This window comes from Anolis sagrei, chromosome 5 (assembly GCF_037176765.1).
Source record: "Anolis sagrei isolate rAnoSag1 chromosome 5, rAnoSag1.mat, whole genome shotgun sequence".
Classification (NCBI taxonomy): Eukaryota; Metazoa; Chordata; class Lepidosauria; order Squamata; family Dactyloidae; genus Anolis; species Anolis sagrei.
The window spans coordinates 184199710-184222398 of NC_090025.1; the positions used below are offsets into that span (position 1 = coordinate 184199710).

Consider the following 22689-nt stretch of genomic DNA (forward strand, 5'->3'; position numbering starts at 1 on the left):
TTGCAAAATTGCAGTATTTTAGCCAGGTCAGCTATGGGATTTTTGAATGCTGTGAGAACCAGCACAAAGCACAAAGGTACCTGGTAAAGAAGACTTCCATTGCCACTCAACAACATTGCTCTCTTGCTATTGCAGCCTGCCAATCTCCTCTGGCTGATAAAGGAAGGGAGCCTGCTGTGAAGCATCTAGCCTGGTGAATAGAGCCTAGTACAACATGTCTCAGTGTTACTGGGCTTCTCGAACCCCATCTACACAGCGATATAAAATACAGATTATTTGCTTTGAACTGTATTATATGGAAGTGTAGACTCATATAATCCAGTTTAAAGTAGATAATCTGGGATCAAATTGGGATCAAAGTGCAGTGTATATCCAGTCTCAGAGTTTATCAACAACAGTGAGTTTATAATGATGATGATGATGATGATGATGATGATAATAATAATAATAACTTTATTTTTGTATCCCACCATCATCTCACCGAAGGGACTCGGGGCAGCTTACAGGGGGCTAAGCGCAGTCAGAGTTAAAATATACACAATAAAATACATATGCAACCTCATAAAACATAATTAAAAACATAATTCATCATACCACAACCAGTAGCCAAGCATAATGGACGCTCTCGAATTAAGGGGCAAGGGAAGGCTGGTGCAATACAACTGCCTGAAAAAAGGACTGATGATAAAACAGTTTGATAACTCTAAATCAGTGGTTGCTGTGGCTTTCATATTAGTGAGCCAGTAAATAATCTCCAGGTTTTAGTGTAAACTTTAAAATAGATATCCAAAGTATTTAACCTATTTTGAGCCAATTTATCTCTCCTCTGACATGAACATCACTAGCTACCAAGTCTCATCATATGTCTTTCCTGTGAGTCTGGGTCTTGAACTAAATGGAATACTCTGTTTGAGAGCCATAGAGCTGTAGTTCAACTCTCTTGTTAAGAATTTAAGTACCCTGGTACTCTAGAAATCCCAATATTTTTTAAGACAGAAATATGCCAGTTAAAGTGCCATCCAACCTATATGGTGCAGTACAGATATCCTCTTGGTGCAAGAAGACTTGCAATGGAGTAAAAGTTAAATTAAGATTTTAGCTTTTTTTTCCCTCATACTAATTTTGGCTTTACCCTGTGCTTGTTATGTGGACCTCCAGACATTTTGATCTACAACTCCTCAAATGGCTTAGCATTGGCCATGCTGGCTGTGCCTGATGGGAGTTGTAGGCCACATAGATGGAGAGTTTTCCCTCCTTGTCTATATTTTTTTACTGTAATGTTGAATGATTCACTTTGTCTGAGTTGAATATGTTGATATGTTTGGAGACAGCTTGTATATTTGTACCCACTATCAAATTTTGATAATTTGTATTTATTTGTGTGCTGCTTTAAGCATTGTAGCTAAGTGGATATCAAGCCAATTCAACTCAATCAATGCTACCTGAAGAAGACTTCTAAGAACCTACTTTGTGTTATTTGTAAAGAAGGTGTTATGTTAGTAGTTCCAATAAACAATGACTGATGAGGAGGAGGAGGAGGATGATATTGATGACCATGACTATGATTATATTGTAACAAAATATAATTCTCTATTTCTTGGTTTGTGTATCCAGGGTGTGAAAAGGAATCTGGCATTTCCATGTGGATTTATGTTTTGCTTGGCAATCTACTCCGTGGAATAGGGGAAACACCAATTCAACCTTTGGGAATTGCATACATTGATGACTATGCCACAGAAGAGAGTGCAGCTTTTTACATTGGTATTTTTTTTATAAAAGAAATATTCCCCCCTTTTCCATTCTTGCCCCTGTCTGCCATGCTATAGTAATAAATTATAATAAAAAACTTTATTTATAGCTCATCCTATACAAGAGCATAAAGAAGGGTCTTGCCAGGGTGCTTCTTTAGTGTAGCACTCTGTTCTGTTCTGTTCTGCACAGTGCAGTGGAATCTGGTCTTATCTATTATCTACAAAGTGGAATCCACGAGATGCGAGTGTGGAGAAGAGCAAACCACTGACCACCTGCTGCAATGCAACCTGAGCCCTGCCACATGCACAATGGAGGATCTCTTTGCGGCAACACCAGAGGCACTCCAAGTGGCCAGATACTGGTCAAAGGACATTTTATCAACTACCAAGCTTGCAAACTTTGCGTTTTGTCTGTCTGTTTGTTTGCTTTGTTAAAAATGTAATACACATGTCTGGTTGCTTCTGACATGATAAATAAATAAAATAAATAAATATTATTTCAGAGAACTGGTGAACCTACTTTGGATTTTAACCTAAACTTTAAAATAGATATCCAAAGTGATCAATCTGATCTTCATGACAGAGCTTCCCAGTCCTATTCCACCAATCTAACTACTACACTGTGATGGTTCCTAGGAAAATAAGAGTCATGCTGAATGAAATCAAAAACTTACAGTAGATCCTCCACATTTCATGATTAATATCTGCAGATTGGATTATTTTTGGATTTATTTATTATTTCCAGCATTTCTATCCCATCCTTCTCAACCCCTGGAGGGGGACTCAGGACAGCTTACACTTGGCAACAATTTGATGCCACAACATATAGTATATACAACAATAAAACAACAATTTAAAACAATAAATAACATATTAATTAAAAACAATTTTAAAACATTATTATCCGCCATATAACCATTGCAGTCCAGTTCCCTGTCCAAAGTGCTGTTATGCCTGCTGTCCAAAGGCCTGGTCCCAGGCTTTTGGACAGCAGGCATAACAGCACTTTGATTAATATAGTCTGTCAGAAACATAGAGTGTGGCTCTATGATCAAATTTGATTGAACTTCAAGAAAAGCATCAGAGGTCCTTTTCATTTTACAGTTGACTAATTTGAGAACTTTTTGAATTGATTTAGCCTAAATTAAAATTTGACCATAAAACAGTTCTGGGGTACCTAAAGAGGTGTTTTGTCAGGGTAAAAAAAGCTTCTTTATTTTTGGTTTTCACACTTATGCAGGGATCCTGCACCCTAGTCTAGTGAAGTATCTACTGCAGTAGACAATCAGATGTCTATGCAAAGTCCACAAGTGGGTCATCCATTCAATAATGCCAGTTATGCATCCCAGCTTTGTTTTCCCTTGAACTAAGACTATTATATATAGTTGCTTTGTCCATGTAATGAATTGATTAGTGGTGTGATCTTGGTATTGAGATCTAGTTCAGAAAAAGTCTTGGGAGGGCAAAGTTCAGAAACTTTGCTATTGATTTTGGAGATTGGAACCAGCTGTCTTACACCTGTATTCCTTGTCTTGCTCCTCTTTCATACACACATATATTCATTGTGAATTTTCAGTCTATTTATCTTATTTCTTGCTTACTTTTATAGGTTGTGTGCAGACGGCTGCAATCATCGGCCCCATCTTTGGTTTTCTTTTGGGGTCATTATGTGCCAAACTATATGTAGACATTGGGTTTGTAGATATGGGTGAGTCTGAATAAGCTTGTAATGATTTTATCTATTTATATTTAATGACTTAATTTCTATGTGTTATTACATGTAAGTTGAAATTCATGATCACAGTTACAAACAAGCAACTTCAGAGTTTTGCATTTGTATTCATAATTCATGTGAGTTCAATAATGTAGAGAATATGCAGGATCATTTAAATTCCTCGATCCTGACTTAATGAGCAAAAGCCAGTATGAGTTATGGGGATCTATACTCCTGTCAATTGGGATGTAGTAGAATGGCATTTCTGCTCTTGAGAGGAGAACAGATTCTTGTTGCTCACTGATGTTGCTGCTGCTGAATAAATTGGGATGGGGGATAGGAAGGAGAAATTACTTAGTTGTGCAACTAAGGCAGTTACATAATTTAGAAGTACATATAGGCCATATAGAGTACATTGTGCATGTAGGATGAATGGATTATATTAATTTGCATCTTTGTATTCCATTTTAATTCTAAAGATTTCAAAGTGGTGTACAAGAAAATAAATTCAAACACTTAAAATATGAAATAGAATGGATAATATATTGTCTGAAATCATATTCTATAGATATATCTGATTTTTATGGATATCTCCGACTAATATGTTACATCCTGTCTCAAGCCAAAAGGAGAGGGAGTTAATAAATAATTTTAATGTTTTGTTGTAGTTGTTATGATGTTGATGATTCTATAATACTCTGAAACAAGTTTAAACTATTTAGTTTAAATTATTTAGTGGTTGGTATTCAATCCTGCAGCTATGGATTCATAACCTAGAGTTACAGACCTGATACTACTCTATCATTAATACTACATAGGCACAGTCCCCCTTAACAGCCACTAGCCACCATTCCATCTTAGCCAGTCACTGGATCACACGAAAGAAGTGTGTTCCATTGTCAATTAGAACACAGAGTGGGGGATGTTTCCACCCGCTTCCCCAAACAGATGCTTTGAGGAAGGCCTTGTAATAGACCTTGTTGCAGCCTCACTCATTGGCTTGCACCCAGAACAGGAGTTGACTGAACCTCTTTTGCCTGACCTAATGGCTGGCTCTTAAGGTGGCTAGAGGTAGGAGGGGGAATCAAGCAAGGTGTTGCTACTTAGTTATATCTCCTTAACTAAGTAGTTGATCCGGGATTCCAGCAATTGCTGTTAATTGCCATCAATTCAGCTTTGGCTTATTGTGACCCTATGAATGAGAGACCTCCAGGAAATCCTGGCAATAGGATTTCCACTTTACTTGATTGAGTCTGCTCCCCTTATAATTTTTTACCACTTTACTTAGTATCATTGTCTTCATGCAAATTTGGATGACATCTTTAGACACACACACACAGGTTAGTAAAAGGCCATGTTTTAACTTGATGTCAAATGAAACCAATGTTGATTCTAATGGTATTAAACTGTTTTAACCTACTCTCATATCCCATTATTTCTTTGAATAATTCCTACTGATAACAGAAATCCTTTACTTCATTCCCCAGATAGCATAACAATAACTCATAAAGATTCCCAGTGGGTGGGAGCTTGGTGGCTTGGTTACTTAATAGCAGGAGGAATCAGCATTCTTGCTGCTATCCCTTTCTGGTTCTTACCAAAGCATCTTCCAAGACCAGAGGCACGAAAAGATTCCAGCACTTCCTCTGAACAATCAAAATTTATCACTGAAGATAACAGAGAGAGACACATCACCTACCAAGAGGAAGTCAAGTTTCTTGAGATGGCTAAAGGTGAGACCTCCGAGTCTTAGCAATTAGTAACTTCCATATGAGCAGGACAGCAAATTTGCCCTGAGCTTTCATCCCTACAATAGGTTCAACAACTCCGATATCCCTTTAAAATATGGAGAAAACCCCAGAAGAGATTCACCATTTATTTTACCTACATGGCAATAACTAGTCCATTCTGAGGCTTTTGGTCTAGCTTCTGACTGACCTAGGTTGGTTGACTGTCTCAATTCATGGTGCTGAATGAGTTGATACAGAACATCATGTGGGATGCAGTGACCTCATATTGATCTGACTCCATCCCCCATAAACTTAATGGCATAAAGATTATATGTAAAGTGAGGGAAAGAGGCAAAAGCCAAAGCCAGAATCTAAGGCCAGTTCCTGGTAGAAAAAAATAAAAAGAAGATAGAACACCTTGTTGTGGTCAAGGTTCAAGGTAGTATAGGATACCTCCTATACAAGGACATACACAGAAGTATATATTCAAGGGTAACTGGAGGTTAGGGATACATTTGTCTACAACAGTATTCTAGTTCTTGTACAGATTAAACATATATGCTTGCAAATCAGCCTTCTCAAAATGGTACTCTCTTAAAATGGTGCCTCTAAAATCCAATCTTTATTGATTGCTCTAAGAGAGGTGAAAAGGAATACACCCCAGTTTTGTAAAAAGGCAAGAGCACTGTACGGTGAAATAGTTGCGCAGTAGCTTTACCATATGATACTTTCGACACCACTATATACAATCTCAAAAATACTACTTTGTCATGTCACTCAGGATTTGTCACAGGATCACTTCAACCTTAAGAAAGTCACCTGAGAACCATGTCATTCCATGTTGTATTGGCCACCATCCCATATTTGGTTATGATTTGACAATTGATTCAGGAAAGAATATCACAACTGTGAGTTGGCCCAGGATTTAGTTATTCTTAAAAGAGAGCCATTGAAGTCAATGGCCTTAAATTTCAATTTATTTCTGTGGATTTGCTCTAACTCTCTGTGAGGATTTCAAATGGGATAGGAATTTTGTATGACAAATTTCTAATAATGATTTGTTTCTTGACAATTGGCAACAATTTTGTATTCCAGATTTTCTTCCTTCATTGAAGAGTCTCTTTGGGAATCCGGTTTACTTCTTATATCTCTGCTCCAGCATCATCCAGTTCAATTCTCTCATTGGCATGGTGACATACAAGCCCAAATACATTGAACAACAATTTGGACAATCATCTTCAAAGACGAATTTTCTCATAGGTATATCTGAGGATATTCTTCATGAAAAATGACATACATGGTTTGATTTGATAAGGGAATGTAGGTACAGAGATTGTGAGTATAGAACTTCCCTTCTTGTTACATCAACTAGAACAAAAACTCAGTGGCAACAGGAAAATACTGCTTGGGGGTTTTGAAACATGAAATACATTCTTAGAAAAGAAAATAGTTTTTTAAATAATATAAGCAAAGTTTACCTTGGAAGTTCAAGGGTATGGAAACCAAGTCTTTTGAGGGAAAACCATGGAGAATGAATAAGTTTAGCTTGGAAAAGGAAAGACTGAGATGTGCCATTATAGCTATCTTTAAACAGAAATAAATGAAGGAATGCCACCCTAAAGATGGAGCAATCTTATGTTCTGCTGCTCCAGAGATTACATTTCTGTGCAGAAATGTTATTAATACTTTTTTATGCAATGGAGACTAATTTTCATGCAAAAAATTCACAGAAATTTTAATATTTATGTTTTTAAACCAAAAAACCCCACATTTGTTATACTCAATGGGTTTTTGAGCAACAAATAATCTTTGGAACACTGTCTCAGAGAGAGAATAAAATGATAACATTATTCATACATTTTCAAGCTTGCGATGCATTCTGGAAAAGACAATTTACACAAATTTCAACAATTGGTAGGGAAGCTTTTGCACAACGAAAACTTGTGCGCCAGTTGTGCCCATGCCTTGGGAAGTCAGACTTGGCCACAGTGGTCCATACTCTGGTTACACCCTGTATAGATTACTGCAACACACTCCATGTGTGGTTGCATTTGAAGGCTGTTTGGAAGCTCCATTTGGTCCAATGGGTGGCAACCAGGTTGCTCACTGGAGCAGTGTACAGGGAGAAGACAATCCCTCTGTTACATCAGCTCCACTGGCTGCCAGTCTGCTACCAAGCACAATTCAAACTGCTGGCTTTAGCTTATACAGCCCTAAACAGTTCCGGCCCAGTTTACCTATCTAAACATATCTCCCCTGTGAACCACTTGAGAGATTAAGATCTTCTGGGGAGGCCCTGCTCTTGATCCCACCTTCTTTGCAAGCAGCTCAGCTGTGGAACTCCCTCCCTAGTAACATTAGATCAGCCCCCTCCTTCCTAGCCTTCAGGAGGAGAGTAAAAACCTGGGGCCAGGCCTGTGCAATAAGCAGTGCAATAATATAATTGGAATATGCACAATGGCTACAGAATTACGATTAGATTACGATTTTTGGATGACATGATTTTAATATTGAATGTAATTTTAAAATTGTTAATAGGTATTAATTTTAAATCAATGGATTTTAAGATTAATGTTGTATGTTTTAAGGCATTGAATAATTGCCATATGTAAGCTGCCCTGAGTCCCCCTTCGGGTAGAGAAAGGTGGAGTATAAATAAGGAAAATAAATAAATAATAAAATAAATGAACATTTGCATACAAAAGCATTCACAAATACACTTGGGTCCATGGATTCATGAATTTAAATATACATTTGAAAAATAAGCACACAAATGCATGTGAATTTATTTCTGGGACAAAAGGCTTATCTAGAATTGGAGATGATTCAAGTTGGAATATTGACATACCTGTGTATAGAAAGTCACAATAAGTCTCATTTCAGAGGAGAGGCAAATTTGACAAACCCAAGTTGTCTTCTCCCATATGGACTTAAACCCGAGCCAAAAGAGATTAAATGGTAACTCCATTTCCTTCATCATGTGGAACAAATTCATGTAACTTTCTCTTATTTAGTAATTTAGTGGATGTTTGTAGCTTTGAAATCAGAATAACAGGAAATCTGAGATTTAGTCTGAAATCTGAGATTTAGTCCGAACTTTAAAAGTTAGGTTCACCATCTTGAATATCTCCTTGAAAGTTCAGACTAAAACTTAGTGGGGATTTATTGATGTTGAAGCTACTAGCCTCTATTGCAATCAGAAGTTAATATAATAAGATAAAACTGAAAAAGGAAGACTTATCCCATAGATGCTCCATTGAATATAGATTTCCCACTGCTCCTGATACCTCCCCGTTCTTCAAAACTACTTTCAGAAGTTTTACTAGATCCAATTTTTTTAGAACCACTGAGTTAATCCAATGGGAGTTCCAAAAAGCTCAGTTTCTGGAAGTTTTTGCCTCTTTTTGAAACTATTACTTGGAAATATTTTAATTGTGAGTTAGTCTTCCATCACGTGATAAAAGAAGATAGGCGAACTGGGTTCTTTTAAAACATCTGTTCTGGCCTGCCGACTGCTTGCTGCCTATGACCACCTCTACACTGTTTGTTCCTCGAAGATAAAAGCTGGAATTTTCTGGCATGCCACTCCATAAACTGTAATCTGTGAGCCCTGTTTACGCAAAGAGAAAAAGCACTCAAAAACCAATTCTTGCCCGTTAACACAGTGCCCTCCATTGTATTCCGAGCTTTTCTTAGCACTAAGCCTTTAGCTATGTGTGAAATGAATTAAGGTGGTGCAAAGCAGAGGGAGTACCATTTGCAAAGAGTATGGAGAAGGTTTACTGCGGTAACTATAGGATAATTATGCAAGTCCCCAAAATAGGCCCAGATAATCTTGCATTTGGACAGCAGAGAGAGCAGAGGGAGGGGGAGAGGGAGGAAAAGTATAGCAAACGGACCACTTCAGATTTCCTACATTAGCAATTACTGAATTTTAATATGAAAATTAATCCATATATTTCAGGATTAATTCAGAGGATGCAATAAAGGAAGAATTATGAGGGAGTGATTGTAGGACTGACCACAATTCACAGGGGATTTTTGCTTGTTCTTAAAAACAAGTTTCAAAGAATCATCGTGTTGGGAAAGACCACAAAGGGAATCCAGTCCAACCACATTCTATTATACAGGAATAGCAATAAAAACACTTTTGACAGATCAGCATCCAGCCTTTGTTTAAAAACTCTAGAGAAAAAGACTCTGTCACGCTTTGAGGCACATATTCACTGTTGAACAGTTTTTACTATCAGGGCATTCTTCTTACATTTCAGTGAAATCACCTTTACTGTAGTTTGAATCCATTGTTCTATCTCCAGGTCCTTGAAGCAGGTCCTTGTATATGACATCCTTTCAAATATTTCAACATGGCTATCATGTCACCTCTCAATCTCCTCTTCTCCAAGCTAAACATACCCAGCTCCTTAAGCTGCTCCTCATAAAACATGATTTCCAGGCCATTACCTTTTTGATTATACTTCTTTGGACATGTCCCGGCTTGTCAGTATTCTCCTTGAATTTGGTGCCCAGAAGTGGACACTATATTCCAGGTGAGATGTGACCAAAACAGAATAGCATGGAATTATTCGTTCCCTTGAGTTTCCTGTTTTTAAAATATGGCTGTTTTGGTGATTTTCCTGTTTTTGGACTGTAGGTCTTATCAATATTCCTGCTGTAGCCCTTGGTATATTCTCCGGAGGTTTGATCATGAAGAAATTCAGGCTGAACGTTTTGGGAGCAGCCAGGCTGTCTTTGGTATCATCTGTCTTTGGATATCTACTGCTTCTTTTGCTTTTTGCCATGGGTTGCAAGAACGCTGATGTGGCTGGCCTGACTGTCTCCTACCAAGGGTATGTTCACATAAAATATTGTACCAAAAACAATAATACATTGCTTCCCAAACAACAGACATTATATCAAAGACAGAAATAACTGAGAAAGAGGAGAGGTACATTCGAAAAAAAAGAAATGCAGTTCAGCATGTTTCAGCAAAAAGAATTATATAAAGCTAACAACATGCAGGCATTAAATGAAATAGCCATATCAGGTAAGCCTTGCATATTTTCTAGAAAATGTGGAAGCTTATTGCTATACATGACCATGACAATAAGAATTGTCTATGCTCAAAAATGGAGAGACTCATAGCAAGATTATTGACTTAAGCGAAAGTGCAGAAGTAGATACGCTGACTATGTTGATTAAGGAGAAATCTCTAACTTTAAGAAAGAATGGGAGCCAGTTATTGTGTTCCTCCAGCAAATCTCCATCTTTGTTTTTTTCGACTAGAAGTGTTATTATGTGAGAAAGGATGAACCAATTGTTCCTTTTCACTAAATGAGTGTAGAAAACTGAGTGAATATAATCACCAGAAAGAGAATGTAAAGCCCTTAGTTTAGACAACATACATTGTTTATAGTCAGTGGTAAATGGTTTTTTTTATGTTTAGGATGTAGTAGTATTATTCCAGAAAAAGTATTTTTAATCTTTTTTTGTTGATGTTTTATTGGTATGTTTTTATGTAGATTTTGTTTAATCTATATAAATAAATTTTAATTGCCAAAAAGGTAAGTCTTACATAGATAAAGCAAAATTATGAAGCTTCTAGAGACTACTTGAAGGCTTGTTACAAAATGAATTCAGATTCAGGGAAGGCCTTTTCTTTTACCAGCCTCCTCCTGCCTTATGATTTCCATTTTGGGGGTCAAACCTATAACTCTATGCTTTTAAAACAAGAATGGGGTCACTGGTAGGACTTTATATTCCACTTTCCCCCCAAAATTGGGATTTCATGTTTGATATTTAACTTTCAGTAGCATCTTGCTTATCCAACATAAACGGGCCAGCAAAATGTTGGATTAGCGAATATTTTGGATAATACGGAAAAACTTATTAAAGTTTCCTTTTCACTAAATTACATTATCATTTTACAAATTAAGCACCAAACATCATGTTTTATAACAAATCCACAGAAAAAGTAGTTCAATACATGATAACGTTATGTAGTAATTACTGTATTTAAAAACTTAGCACTAGAACACCACATTGTATTGAAACAGCTGTGGATCCGGGTGGGAGTCAGACTGCATTGGATAATACAGAATGTTGGATGAGTGAAAGTTGGATAAGTGAGACTCTACTGTATTTCATATATAATAAAGCTTTTCTGTATTATTTTCTATATCTCTGAATTTATTTTCATGTAAAAACTAATGAGGGTAATTGGTCACATTTTAGCAACTCGAATTCAAAAATAAACACAACTTCTTATTCAGTATCATAGTCACATTGAAGCCTGAGTACCAGATCCATGGAGAACCTAAGGGCAAGCTGAGCTATAAGAGCCGAAAGGTAGGAACCGCAGGCCAACCTCCAAAGGGAATCCATTATGAGGTTTAGTCTGAAGTTTAAAGAGGCTATTATCCACAATGCTGAATATGAATACCGAAAATAGACACAGCACCTTGGATAGCTCCTTGATGTTCAAACTAAAAGTCAAGGTTGGTTTGTTTGTTTTTACGGCCCCACTGATTCACTGCATTTATTCATCTAGGACAGGCATGGGCAAACTTTGGCCCCCCAGGTATTTTGGACTTCAGCCCCCAGAAATCCTAGACAGCTTACCGACTGTTGTGGGAATTGAAGTCCTGAACACCTGGAGAGCTGGTTTGCCCATGCCTGATCTAGCTACCAGCTGCTACTGGTCCAATGTAGAGTGAGCTGAAGAGAAGAGAGCTAACCCTCTTGCCTCTGACCATCAAGAAAAGATTATCCTGATATTCCCCTTTTTTCTCCCTAGTACTAAACAGATCTCCCATTATGAACAAACTCTCTTTTCGGAGTGCAACTCTGAATGCATATGTTCCAAAAATGAATGGGATCCCATATGCGGGGAAAATGGAATCACTTATGTCTCAGCTTGTCTTGCTGGTTGTAAAACGGCTAATGGAAGTGGGAAAGACATGGTAAGTGTTCTCTCTCTGGGTTGTTGTAGGGTTTTTTGGGCTATATGGCCATGTCCTAGAGGCATTCTCTCCTGACGTTTCGCCTGCATCTATGGCAAGCATCTCTCTCTCTCTCTCTTTTTCTCTCTCTCTCTCTCTCTCTCTCTCCTTTTATAGACCAGCTTACCCAATATTCATGCTGATGAGTTAAATCAATTCAAATATAAGTGATAAAGGACTGTGATTTAGCAGTAAAGTTCAAAGTTCAGGCACGCATTATGACTGTCTCCAGAATTATCAGAATTTGAAAATCCAAACAACTTGGGTTGAATCAACATAACAGTTTTAGCCATTTTTATCTCCACAAGAAGGAAATCTTCCAATGGGTCCAACATAAAACCACTCTAAAAATATTTTGAAGTGCAATAGAGATAGCTGATAAAAATATCTCATTGCTAAAATGATCCATCCTTTCACTCACAGCTAAGGATCACAGCTAAGCCCAGAGAAGATATCAAAGGTGGTTGTGGCAGATATCAACATGGTCACTGCTCATTGAAAAGCCCAAGTATCTTGACTTTCTGATCCCATAGGTCTTTGAAAGCCCAACAAGATTAATGGTAGTTGCCAGGATTCCAGGATTCTCAACACCATTGGTTTTGTAATTATTGCTTCCTCCTCCTCCTCCTGTCTATGAGCCCCATTTGCTCATGGAGTTGGACAATACCCCAGAGGCCATCCAGTCCATCCCCTGCCATGCAGGAATGCAGAATCCAAGCACTTCCAACAGATAACCATCCAGTCTCTGCTTTAAAATCTCTAGTGGAGAAGAATCCACCACACTCCAAGGAAGCATATTCCTCTGCTATTTGTTGGCTGCTATACATTCAAGGAGCCAGAGATTATTTTAGAAGTGTCAGTGGCAACTAGTTGGAAACTAGTGCGACAATGAGGTTGCTTTAAATTGATGATATTGAACCTGTTTGGGGGATACAGTTCAGTACCTTGGATAATTCACTTAAAGTTTAAACCAAAATCTGGGGAGAGGGAATGCCTGGCTCATCAACATAGAGCCATCCACTACCAAATTCGATTCCCTAATTTGTTCACAATTCTTAAACCCTTTGAAACTGCATTATGGAGAATTAAAGGAGTCTTCAAAATAGTGTGGGAGGTGGCTTTTGAGATTGTAGGGAAGCCCCCCCCCCCATTTTTCAACAAAACTTTATTTAAACTCATTACCTGATGGGAAAGCATCCTGTAATCCACTGTGCCTTGTTCAAATGTTTTTGGAACGTTTTCATGGATGTGGTCAAATATAATTGTTTGCATAAAAAGTCATCATTCTGGCACTGGGACCATCACAAGAATTCTCAGAGCATTTGGAAATATTTCAAGAGCACAAGGAATTGCAAACAATGTGGCTGATTTAAAATCTAAAAGGCATTTACTTTTCTTTGAACTGCTACAAGTTTAAGCTAGCATGCCATCATTTGGCGGTTCCTGAACCCATACTTCATTTGTTTTATTCCAGATATTTTATAATTGCAGCTGTGTGGAAATCCCAGCATTTGCATCAAGGTATTCTTCAGCTGTGGCAGGATCTTGTCAAAAAGGAAATGAATGCCCCAAAATGTTCCTCTATTTTTTGGTGGTATCAGTAATGACTTCGTATACCTTGTCTATTGGAGGTACTCCTGGGTACATTTTACTTCTAAGGTAAATTGAGAATCAGAATCTTGACATTAATATTTTCAAGGGCTACAAGGAAAGTATTAAGTAAGGTGTTCTTTTAGCAAATATATTGCCGCTGTCTAAAAGCTGAAGTTCAAACTACAGTGGATCCTATATCTCTGCTTTGCAAGGGAAAAAAAGACTGTAAGCTGATTAGATTTGATGAGGCTGGATGAGTGCAGATTCCTCATCTGGCTAGTTGCACAGTTGGAAAAATGGCCAATGGTAACAAGTATTGGAGGTCTGAAAAACATCAGTGATTACTTTTTAAGACTTACTTTATGTGCTTACAACCAAATAATGTGTAGAAGCTCCCTGCTTGTTATGAGCGCAACTCTGATGCTTTCAACTTGGGTTTGCATGTATTGGGGTCATGCAAGGAAGTACAGGCTGCCTCATTTCACAAAGGATGAGATACTTCAACATAAGGAGAGGTTACATCAAAAGTCACCACCAGAAGTCCATCCTCTGTGTGAAGGTATGTTATTGAAGCTTAGGTTGGAATATTTGAATATTGTTCTGTTACACCAGTGTAAGGTACTTTCTGGAGCATAGTGACAGTAAAGGCGGGAGGAGAAAACATGTGTCTGTATAGCTAGCAGAAGTCAACAGAATTGTCTAGATCTGCAATCTACCTGAAATATCATAATCACTACCACCACCACCATCTATAAGAACAAGAGGATGTAAAACATGACAAACATCATCAATGATTTGATAGACCTCTTCAATTGTTAAACATTTTTGTTTGAAATGAAGCATCTAGAAATAAGACTAAGAAAAGCAAAGAACTGATAGCAATTCGTTTTTGAATTATATCTGGGAATGAGATCTAACTACATCATTATCATCATTAACATCATCATGGACCTCTGACTTCACAATGTTGAAGTTTAATTTCAGGTGTAATTAATCTAAAGCCCTAAAGGTGGCAGACTTGTACCAATGTTGATATAAGTCTGCCAGATGAAAGCATTATTGGAAAGTGTCACATGTGTAGCTAAGAAATAGTGTATGAAAAATCAATTTATTTTAGCAAATACTAGGCAGCATAGAGAACAAAACAGACCTGGAAATAACCAGTAATACAAATGAAACAAGAGTTTTCAGCATCAGAATGCCCAAAGTTTTAATTAGCACAGACTGCAATACATATAATTGGCTGCCTGTCTTAGATTTTCCTCTGCTCTCTGAGTTTAGATACAATACTCAGAGAGAGTTGAATTTTCTCAAAAACATATACATTACTATTAGAATTATTACCTTGCTTTTCTCTCTTATTTAAGACCCAACATTAAAAAACAAAACAAATGCAACTCTATATAAATGTATAAATATTAAAATAGAATTAATAACTTTAAATTTTCTGGGCTCATGGAGCCTGAAAAATCAAAATGGCTGTGTGAATTGGGCCAGGTGATCACGTGACGCTGTCCGTGGATCCAATCCACACAGGGACTACATCTGGTAAGACCCAGATCTTACCTAACATCTGAGTCTTACCATGTGTCTAATTAATTTAGAACAAAGCAGGGAAACAGTGCTTTTACCAGAAGTGTCGCTTGGATATCACAAAAGCTTGACAGGTCCCGCATTTTTGGATCTGTCTGGAAAGGCCCTTAGTGTGACCCTATTTCATTCATACAGTCATTGTGAGTGGAATTAATCTTGACAGCAATTAATAAAATAAAATAAAGGTTAAGGTTTTTTTCCATTTCTCTTTTTCAGATGCATTAATCCACAACTCAAATCGTTTTCCCTGGGAATCTATACTTTAGCTATAAGGGTTCTTGGTAAGTATGAGTCTCTGTAAATATGAATTGAGAATTAAAGAAACATTCATAATTGTTCTAATCTTTAACAAGAAAGGTTGTCCCAACCTGTTGAGACACTCTTGATGGAAAATTGTAAATCTTCACAAAATACTTGCCAAATTTTTGATAGCGAGGCATAGGCTAGGGAGAAAATAAAATATGTCAAGAAGGGCTGAAAACAGCTCTACAGTCTGCAATGGATGAAGTGGAGGTCCAACCTGCTATTTCAGGCTGGTAATGTGCTAAATAACCCAGACATGCTGATGTGGGTGAAAGAACTAATCAGGCTGTGTTAGATGGATAGTGCCCCCTTTATGGTGAAGGTGTATGGGTTACAATGGAAGTAAAACAGATGATTTATCATGTATGGTGGTATAATGTGGCCTCACATGCAATAAAATATGATGTGATGAAAACAAAGCATCCAGGCATTAACATGTCTGTGTTTTTCCCTAGAGGAAATATACGAGTTGCTATATCCATGACTATAAAATAAATAATATATAACAGTACCGAAGAGCCTGCTTATTTTTCCATATACCTAAATATCCAGAGACTGCAATTCTTAGGTATGTTTAAGTGGAGCATTGATGTTGACTTTGCCTCTTTGGTTTCCACAACCATTACATATTGGTTGCCTAGATAGCCAGAAGGTAATGACAGGATCCTAGACAAAATCCAGGTGTGGGGGATCACACCTGTTTAAGCCAAGTTAGACATTCCCATAGGATATTGATCAAAAATTAGCATTTGTTTTGACTGTTTTGGCAGACTACAACTCCTAGAATTCATTACCATTGGTTGAGCTGACTAGGTCTTCTGTGAATGTTGAATTTGAGAAAGGAGGGTCCAAGAAGGTTCTTGAATTCTACTTGGAAGGCATTGGCTCTTCCTATGTCATTCCACAGTCACAGAGAAAGCATTTCAACATTAACATGTGCATATATTTATTTATTCTTTCTTTTTCTCAAAATATAGCAGGAATTCCAGCTCCAGTGTATTTTGGAGTCTCAATTGACACAACTTGTCTCAAGTGGGGAAGCAAAAGGTGTGGAGGCCAAGGTGCATGCAGGCTATATGATTCAAATGCCTTTAGGTAAGTCAGTGGAAATCTTCAGTTCTACAGAAGTGTTTCTGATTATACACACAATCCATAGATTTTGAGCTCCATCTGACAGTGAGCTGCTGCTGTGTCTGCAACTGTTGTTGGCTTAGAGATGGTAATGGCTGAATGCTCAAGAGCCGGCAACGTCACCAGCAGTTACAAAGTTGTGAGCTGTATTTATTTATAATATCATAACTGCTCTGAATGGAATATTCCTGCTTCTTGGCAGGGGGTTGGACTGGATGGCCCATGAGGTCTCTTCCAACTCTATGATTCTATGTTTCTATTATTCTATGCTGGGGATTTGTTATTCCAATCATGAATGACAAATCAAAGTCCCCAAAAGCCTTGAGTGCTGGAAATACTGGGAAAGTGACATCTACAGCACTCGCCCAGCCATGGAGTGTTGAGGGATAAACAGTTGTAGCAGGACATCTTGAGTCTGTGAAAGCACTCAATGACTGGGAAGGTACCATAAATGTTCTTTCCCAGTGCTCTGATCTCCATTGCCCCAGAAATACTAGACTGCCAAAATAGCTTTCAGGGTGGATGGATATCATCAGTTGCAATTATGATGGTGATGATGATGGATTGTGAGCTGGGATCTTCTGGGAGGTTCCCACAAACTCAAGGCTTTCCCCTCTCGACACCACACTTCTCCTTGGCTTATTTATGTGTAGCCAGATGAACTTCTGCCTTTAATTGGACTTGTTAGAGGCACAAATCATGCTAATGAGTACAGACAGAGTCATTCACCACCATTCCTAAACCGGAAGTCAACAGGCAATGTTTTTATTAAATCAAGCTTTTAATGTACAAGCAATAGAGCTATTTTTATTGGTATGGATTTATTTATTTATTTATTTATTTAAAATTGTATGGTTTTAAAATGTTGATTAACTGATGTTAATTGTTTTTAAATGTCACTGTAAGTGCATTTAATCTACTGTGCTAGGTCCCGCTCTGGGATAAAGGTAGCTTATAAATTAATTAAATGAATATAATTTTAAAAGGCCCAGCATTGGATAGACAAATGCCTTAGTTTTAATTCCACTGAGAGTGTATTTAAAATCCCCCCCTTGAAAATGGAGTACTTAGAAAAATCTTATTTAAAAAATCTGATCACTGAAAAAATTGTAATGAAATTCACTAGATTTAAGTAATGAATGCAAATCTTTCTTACTCCACAACAGGTATATCTATCTTGGTTTGACTGTTGTGTTGGGCACCATGTCCACGTTTCTAAGCATTGCTGTCCTGATTGTCCTGAAGAAAAGGTACATTCATCATAATGAAGCTGTAATATCCAGTGAAGACACAGGAATAACTTTGGCCAAAAGCAGGAAAAGTGACTTTGTCAACAGTGACCATTTGATTCAGTCCACCTACTGGCCAGAGAAAGAAACACGACTTTAGGAAGACTAGATGTTCCCCCTGATTTTGTCCTAAGAAGGAAATCTTGACCTCGGCTTTATTATAAGTTCATGTGTTTGGGTTGGGGGTGGGTAGTTGGATGGGCAATATAACTTTTTTACAAATCCAAATTTGGTAAGCTTTCTAGAACTTGTAGAGGCCTGACAATACGATTTTGTAAGTGACATTCTTCCAAAACCAAACAATACCTCCTCCACCACCACCACCCCATTTTCTGCACGTAAGAAATACCAGGATTAGTGTATAAATGAATAGAGGATTTTTCTGGGGGAAAAATGTCCAATATTCCTTAAGAAGATGCTGTGTTTGACATTTACACAAGCATGAAACATTTTCATTTATTTAATGATTGTGTATTAAAAATGAACTGTCAGTATTCTGGAACAACTCTTTAGTTAAGGATACTTAACTTTCAACTCATCTACACTGACTCCTTAGTTTGGTATGCAACTGTCTCAGTTCTGTGGTAACTAAACACTGCACAAGGTGATCTAGGTTAATCCAAATTAACCTAAGTTTAAAGAAACCCTGAAACCTGGAACTAAGTAGGATTGTAGCTCTTCAGTGATTTTCTTCTTGAAGTAAATGAGTTATTTTAATATTTTTCTTCCCATTGAGGGGACCTTTGAAAACCTATTCGCAATTGGGAACTTATTTTGTGCAAAATTCAGACACTATTGGGTTTTTTCCCCCAACCAAACAATTTTTCCATATGGAAAAAATATTTTCAGTAGAGAAAATTTTATTTTTGTGCAAAGTTGTTTTATGTGCAGAAAATTGTGCTTCCAATGCAAATTTTGTACAAAAATCTCCCGGATCAACCTATTTTCTGGACAGTCTATCAGAACAGAAAATAATAGTTTTGCATGGAAATGTTTGAACAAGCAGAATGTAGTGGTTTGAGCATTGGACTATGACTATGAATCCCTACTCGGCCATAGAAACCCCTGGACGAACAAGCCATATTCTCTCAGTCTCAGAAGAAGGCAACGACAAACCATCTCTGGATAAGAAACCTCTGTGAAAGGTTCATCTTTGGAAACAGCTTGAACACAAATTAAAAACACTAAACAAAAAATATTACTACCTAGGCAGAGAAACCTGTTTAGTACAGCATGCTATTTTTTTATATAGTAAATCCCAAACTATGAAGGCCATTACCAGTCTATGTTTCTTCTGGTCAGGTTTTTCTTTTTCTTTTGCATACAAAAATCCCTCTTTCTTTCTGTGTTAGCTATTTTTAAGAATATTTTCAAACATTCTTCCTACCACTAAGACTAAAATTGGATTTAGATCTTACCCACTTTGTACTGTCTATTTTAAGCCAAGTTCCAAAAAGTCTTAAGAATTTCACCAATTCCCGAAAAGAGGCAAAAGTCCTCTCCTTTCTTGCTAGTGAAAAACGTATTCTACCACTGCAGAAAGTGGGCTTTGTGTCTCAGCTTTGTGACACACAGGGTTTTTTGCCGTTTTAAAGACTAGAACATTTTTAAAAATGATGTGATTTAATCCCCATGTTAAATGTCAGTACTACAGTTGTGCTTGGAGAATGAAAAGGCCTATTTTCCTTCTACTTTGTTCTTTTTGTACACATTGTATAGATGTGACAATATAATGTGTAATATGATTTTATGAAAAATCCCTTGTAAGTCAATTAAAATGCATTCAAAGAAAATTGCTTATAGTTTTTTTGTCTTGCAGTCCAGTTTTTTAATGTGCAGGCCTGTGTGTTACATTAATGCATAAAGATAAAACATTAATAGCTTAGATCCTGCATTCTCACAGTATTATAAAACATAGAGTTGGGAGAAACCACAAGGGCTATTGAGTTCAATCCGTAGGTGACTGTCCAGCCTCTATTTAAAGACCTCCAGAGAAGGTGTGCTGACCACACTCTGAAGCAGCATATTCCACTGTCAATGAGCTCCTACCATCAGAAATGTCTACCTGATGTTTTGGTTGAATCTCTTTTCCTGCAATCTGAATCCACAGCTCCATGTTCTAGGATGCATCAACACTATAGAATTAATGCAGTGTGACCCCACTTAAACACATGAATGCTACAGACTTGAGTGCTGCCAAAATCTTTGTCTTGCCCTCATGCTGCCTCTACCTCACCTGCAGCACCTCCAAGCTAGTCTACGATGACTTCATCACAATGCACATCGCTAGACAGAGGGGCAAAGGGGCAAATATGTCACTCCTCATGCCACTCCCTCGAGGTGATGCTTCCCACATCACACATGGGGAGCATTGCTCTCCTGTTGAAGACCTGTGCTAGCTCCATTGAAAGTGGCACAACACAGGCAGGATTCTGTGTTGCAGGGGAAGCATCCGCCCCAGTTGGAAGCATCATAGGTTGCTAAAATTGCCCTGTCTGATGAGGCCCCAAGCCTCCTTGCCCTGTGCTTCCTCAGATAAGGACACTGCTGTAGGGATCTCCTGCAGCATTGTTCTTCCTCTTTCAAGGAGAAGGAATAAATCACAAAAGGAGATTTTAGCTGTGCCAGGGCTGGCCTGGTGGTGATAGTGGGTTTTCTTCTTCTCCACATCAATTCCTGCCAATAGCTCACTCTAACAACTGTATAATGAAATAGTGGACTTCCAGGTTGCAATAATCAATAAGCAGAATCCAGAGGTCTAGGTGAATACAGTGACCCTTTCATATTCATTGGCATTTGGATTTGGGACCCCATATGGATTACAAAATCCATGGATGCTCAAGTCCCATTGGTGCACTAATAGTGCTATACAATGGAAAAATCAAGGTTTTCTTTTTAGAATATTTGGGGAATATTTGCAAGCTGCTGATGGTTGAATCCATACATAAAGATCCAAGTGTACACACTATTTCACAAGGCAAAATGGTCCATTCATTTCATATTAAAAATAGTTCCTGCTAAAAGGTCAATACATGTATGTTGTGAGGTTTTCTTGATGGAGGGGGGCATCAGAAAATCACAGTCATTTCCTTGGTCTTCTAGGCCAATATACCACCTAAACCCCACTAGCATTGGTTCTGTTTTATGGTACTGTAATAGAATACCTCTTGTCATAGATATAGTAGTGGGGCCCAATTTAAATGACAGTGATAAATCCAAGACAACAAACAGCCCACTGTAAAACTGAAAGGAGAAAATCCATGCAACCCTGCATTCTCAGAGATTTTGGCATGATGGGATTTTAGGTTGGACCCCCAACCTCGGACAAGTTTAATCTTGGCCTATCCCCAGTTGGGGCAGGAGCCCTTGGCTCTCATCCCAGTATCAGAAATGCCAGGCATCGTCTTGTGCCTGTTTCCAGGGGGAAAGGGGTTGGCTCCCTTCCCAGCTTTTGCTTAGAAATGCTCCGATAATCCAAAATGCAATGACTCGGCTCCAGATTTGTCGACTGCTGGAAAAAACAAGTGCAGCGTTCTTATTTGAGACCTTCTTTATGTTCACACAAGGCTGAGGTTTGAACCCCCATATATTCACCAACACCACAGAGAGCCGCAGAAGGTAATGTCAGATTTGAGGTCTCTGTTCATATTGTCATTCCCTTTGACATTGTGTTGTTCCTCCACTGAACAGAAGGGAGAAGTAATGGGTTTATTTAGTAGCAAGCTTGAGTTGCCTTGGTTTGAAATCATTACTCTGCTTCTTGTTGCATAACACATGATTTGTACACTACAAGTGCCCCTTTTCATTTGCTTATTCCTGTTGCTTCCTTGTGAAGTGCTAACTTTACTTAGTTTTCTTCCTCCCTCCATCTCTCTGTCTTTAAAAAAAAACCCTGTTAAGGAATTGTGAAATTTCTGATAGTGGGAATCATTAAATTTCTTTACACCCTCCAACAGTCCAGTCTGGGAGATTACTTCAATCTCTGCAAACAGAATTCAGTAGTTTGCACTCAGTTAAGTGCGGAAGTGGAGAGTGATAAATTTTGCCCTTTCCTGTAGACCCAGGCAAGTTGTACTAAATTGCCTTACAAATAGACCACTGAGACATCTATCTAGCTCAGAACTGATTGAGTCACAATAACGCTCAAGGTTTCTTTCTCAGCAATTATATTAGGATTACTGATATTCCTGACTGGTTCCATCCAAGAACTTGCCAGGTCCAACTCTGTTAAGCTTCCAAAATAAGATGAGATTGCATGTATTACAGGTGTAATTAGTGCTTCAAAGTTTTTAATGCTCTTTATAAGCAGGCAAGTTTTATACTGCTCTCCTTTCTTGGAAATTGGAATAGCTATGCTGAAGTATTTATGGAGAATATGGTATCATCTGCAGGGTTGTGCTGCCACCTTCTGACTGGAGGATTGTAATCACTGCAGATATTATAGAGCCATTCCTGCTGCAGTAAAGAACTAGCATCATAATCAAGAACTTGGGATAGTTTCCTGTTTTAAACATGAATTCTGCAGCCAGCATGGACTCCAAGGGTGCAACTACTTGACACCACTTTAACTCCCATGGCTCAGTGCTA

The 22689-nt window shown here is 38.0% G+C and overlaps 1 protein-coding gene across 1 annotated transcript in view; it reads left to right on the forward strand.

Annotated features, from left to right (window-relative positions):
* The window catches only part of SLCO1C1 (solute carrier organic anion transporter family member 1C1), a 29769-nt gene extending 9874 nt beyond the window's left edge, over positions 1 to 19895 (forward strand). Inside the window, exons 6-15 of the mRNA XM_060776604.2 lie at positions 1615 to 1761; positions 3361 to 3459; positions 4953 to 5198; positions 6291 to 6455; positions 9847 to 10042; positions 11989 to 12154; positions 13668 to 13852; positions 15596 to 15660; positions 16660 to 16777; positions 17980 to 19895. Of these exons, the coding sequence (XP_060632587.2) occupies positions 1615 to 1761; positions 3361 to 3459; positions 4953 to 5198; positions 6291 to 6455; positions 9847 to 10042; positions 11989 to 12154; positions 13668 to 13852; positions 15596 to 15660; positions 16660 to 16777; positions 17980 to 18202 (1610 nt within the window). The 3' untranslated portion in view covers positions 18203 to 19895. The remainder of the gene's footprint in view (positions 1 to 1614; positions 1762 to 3360; positions 3460 to 4952; positions 5199 to 6290; positions 6456 to 9846; positions 10043 to 11988; positions 12155 to 13667; positions 13853 to 15595; positions 15661 to 16659; positions 16778 to 17979) is intronic.
* Positions 19896 to 22689: the final 2794 nt, after the last annotated feature.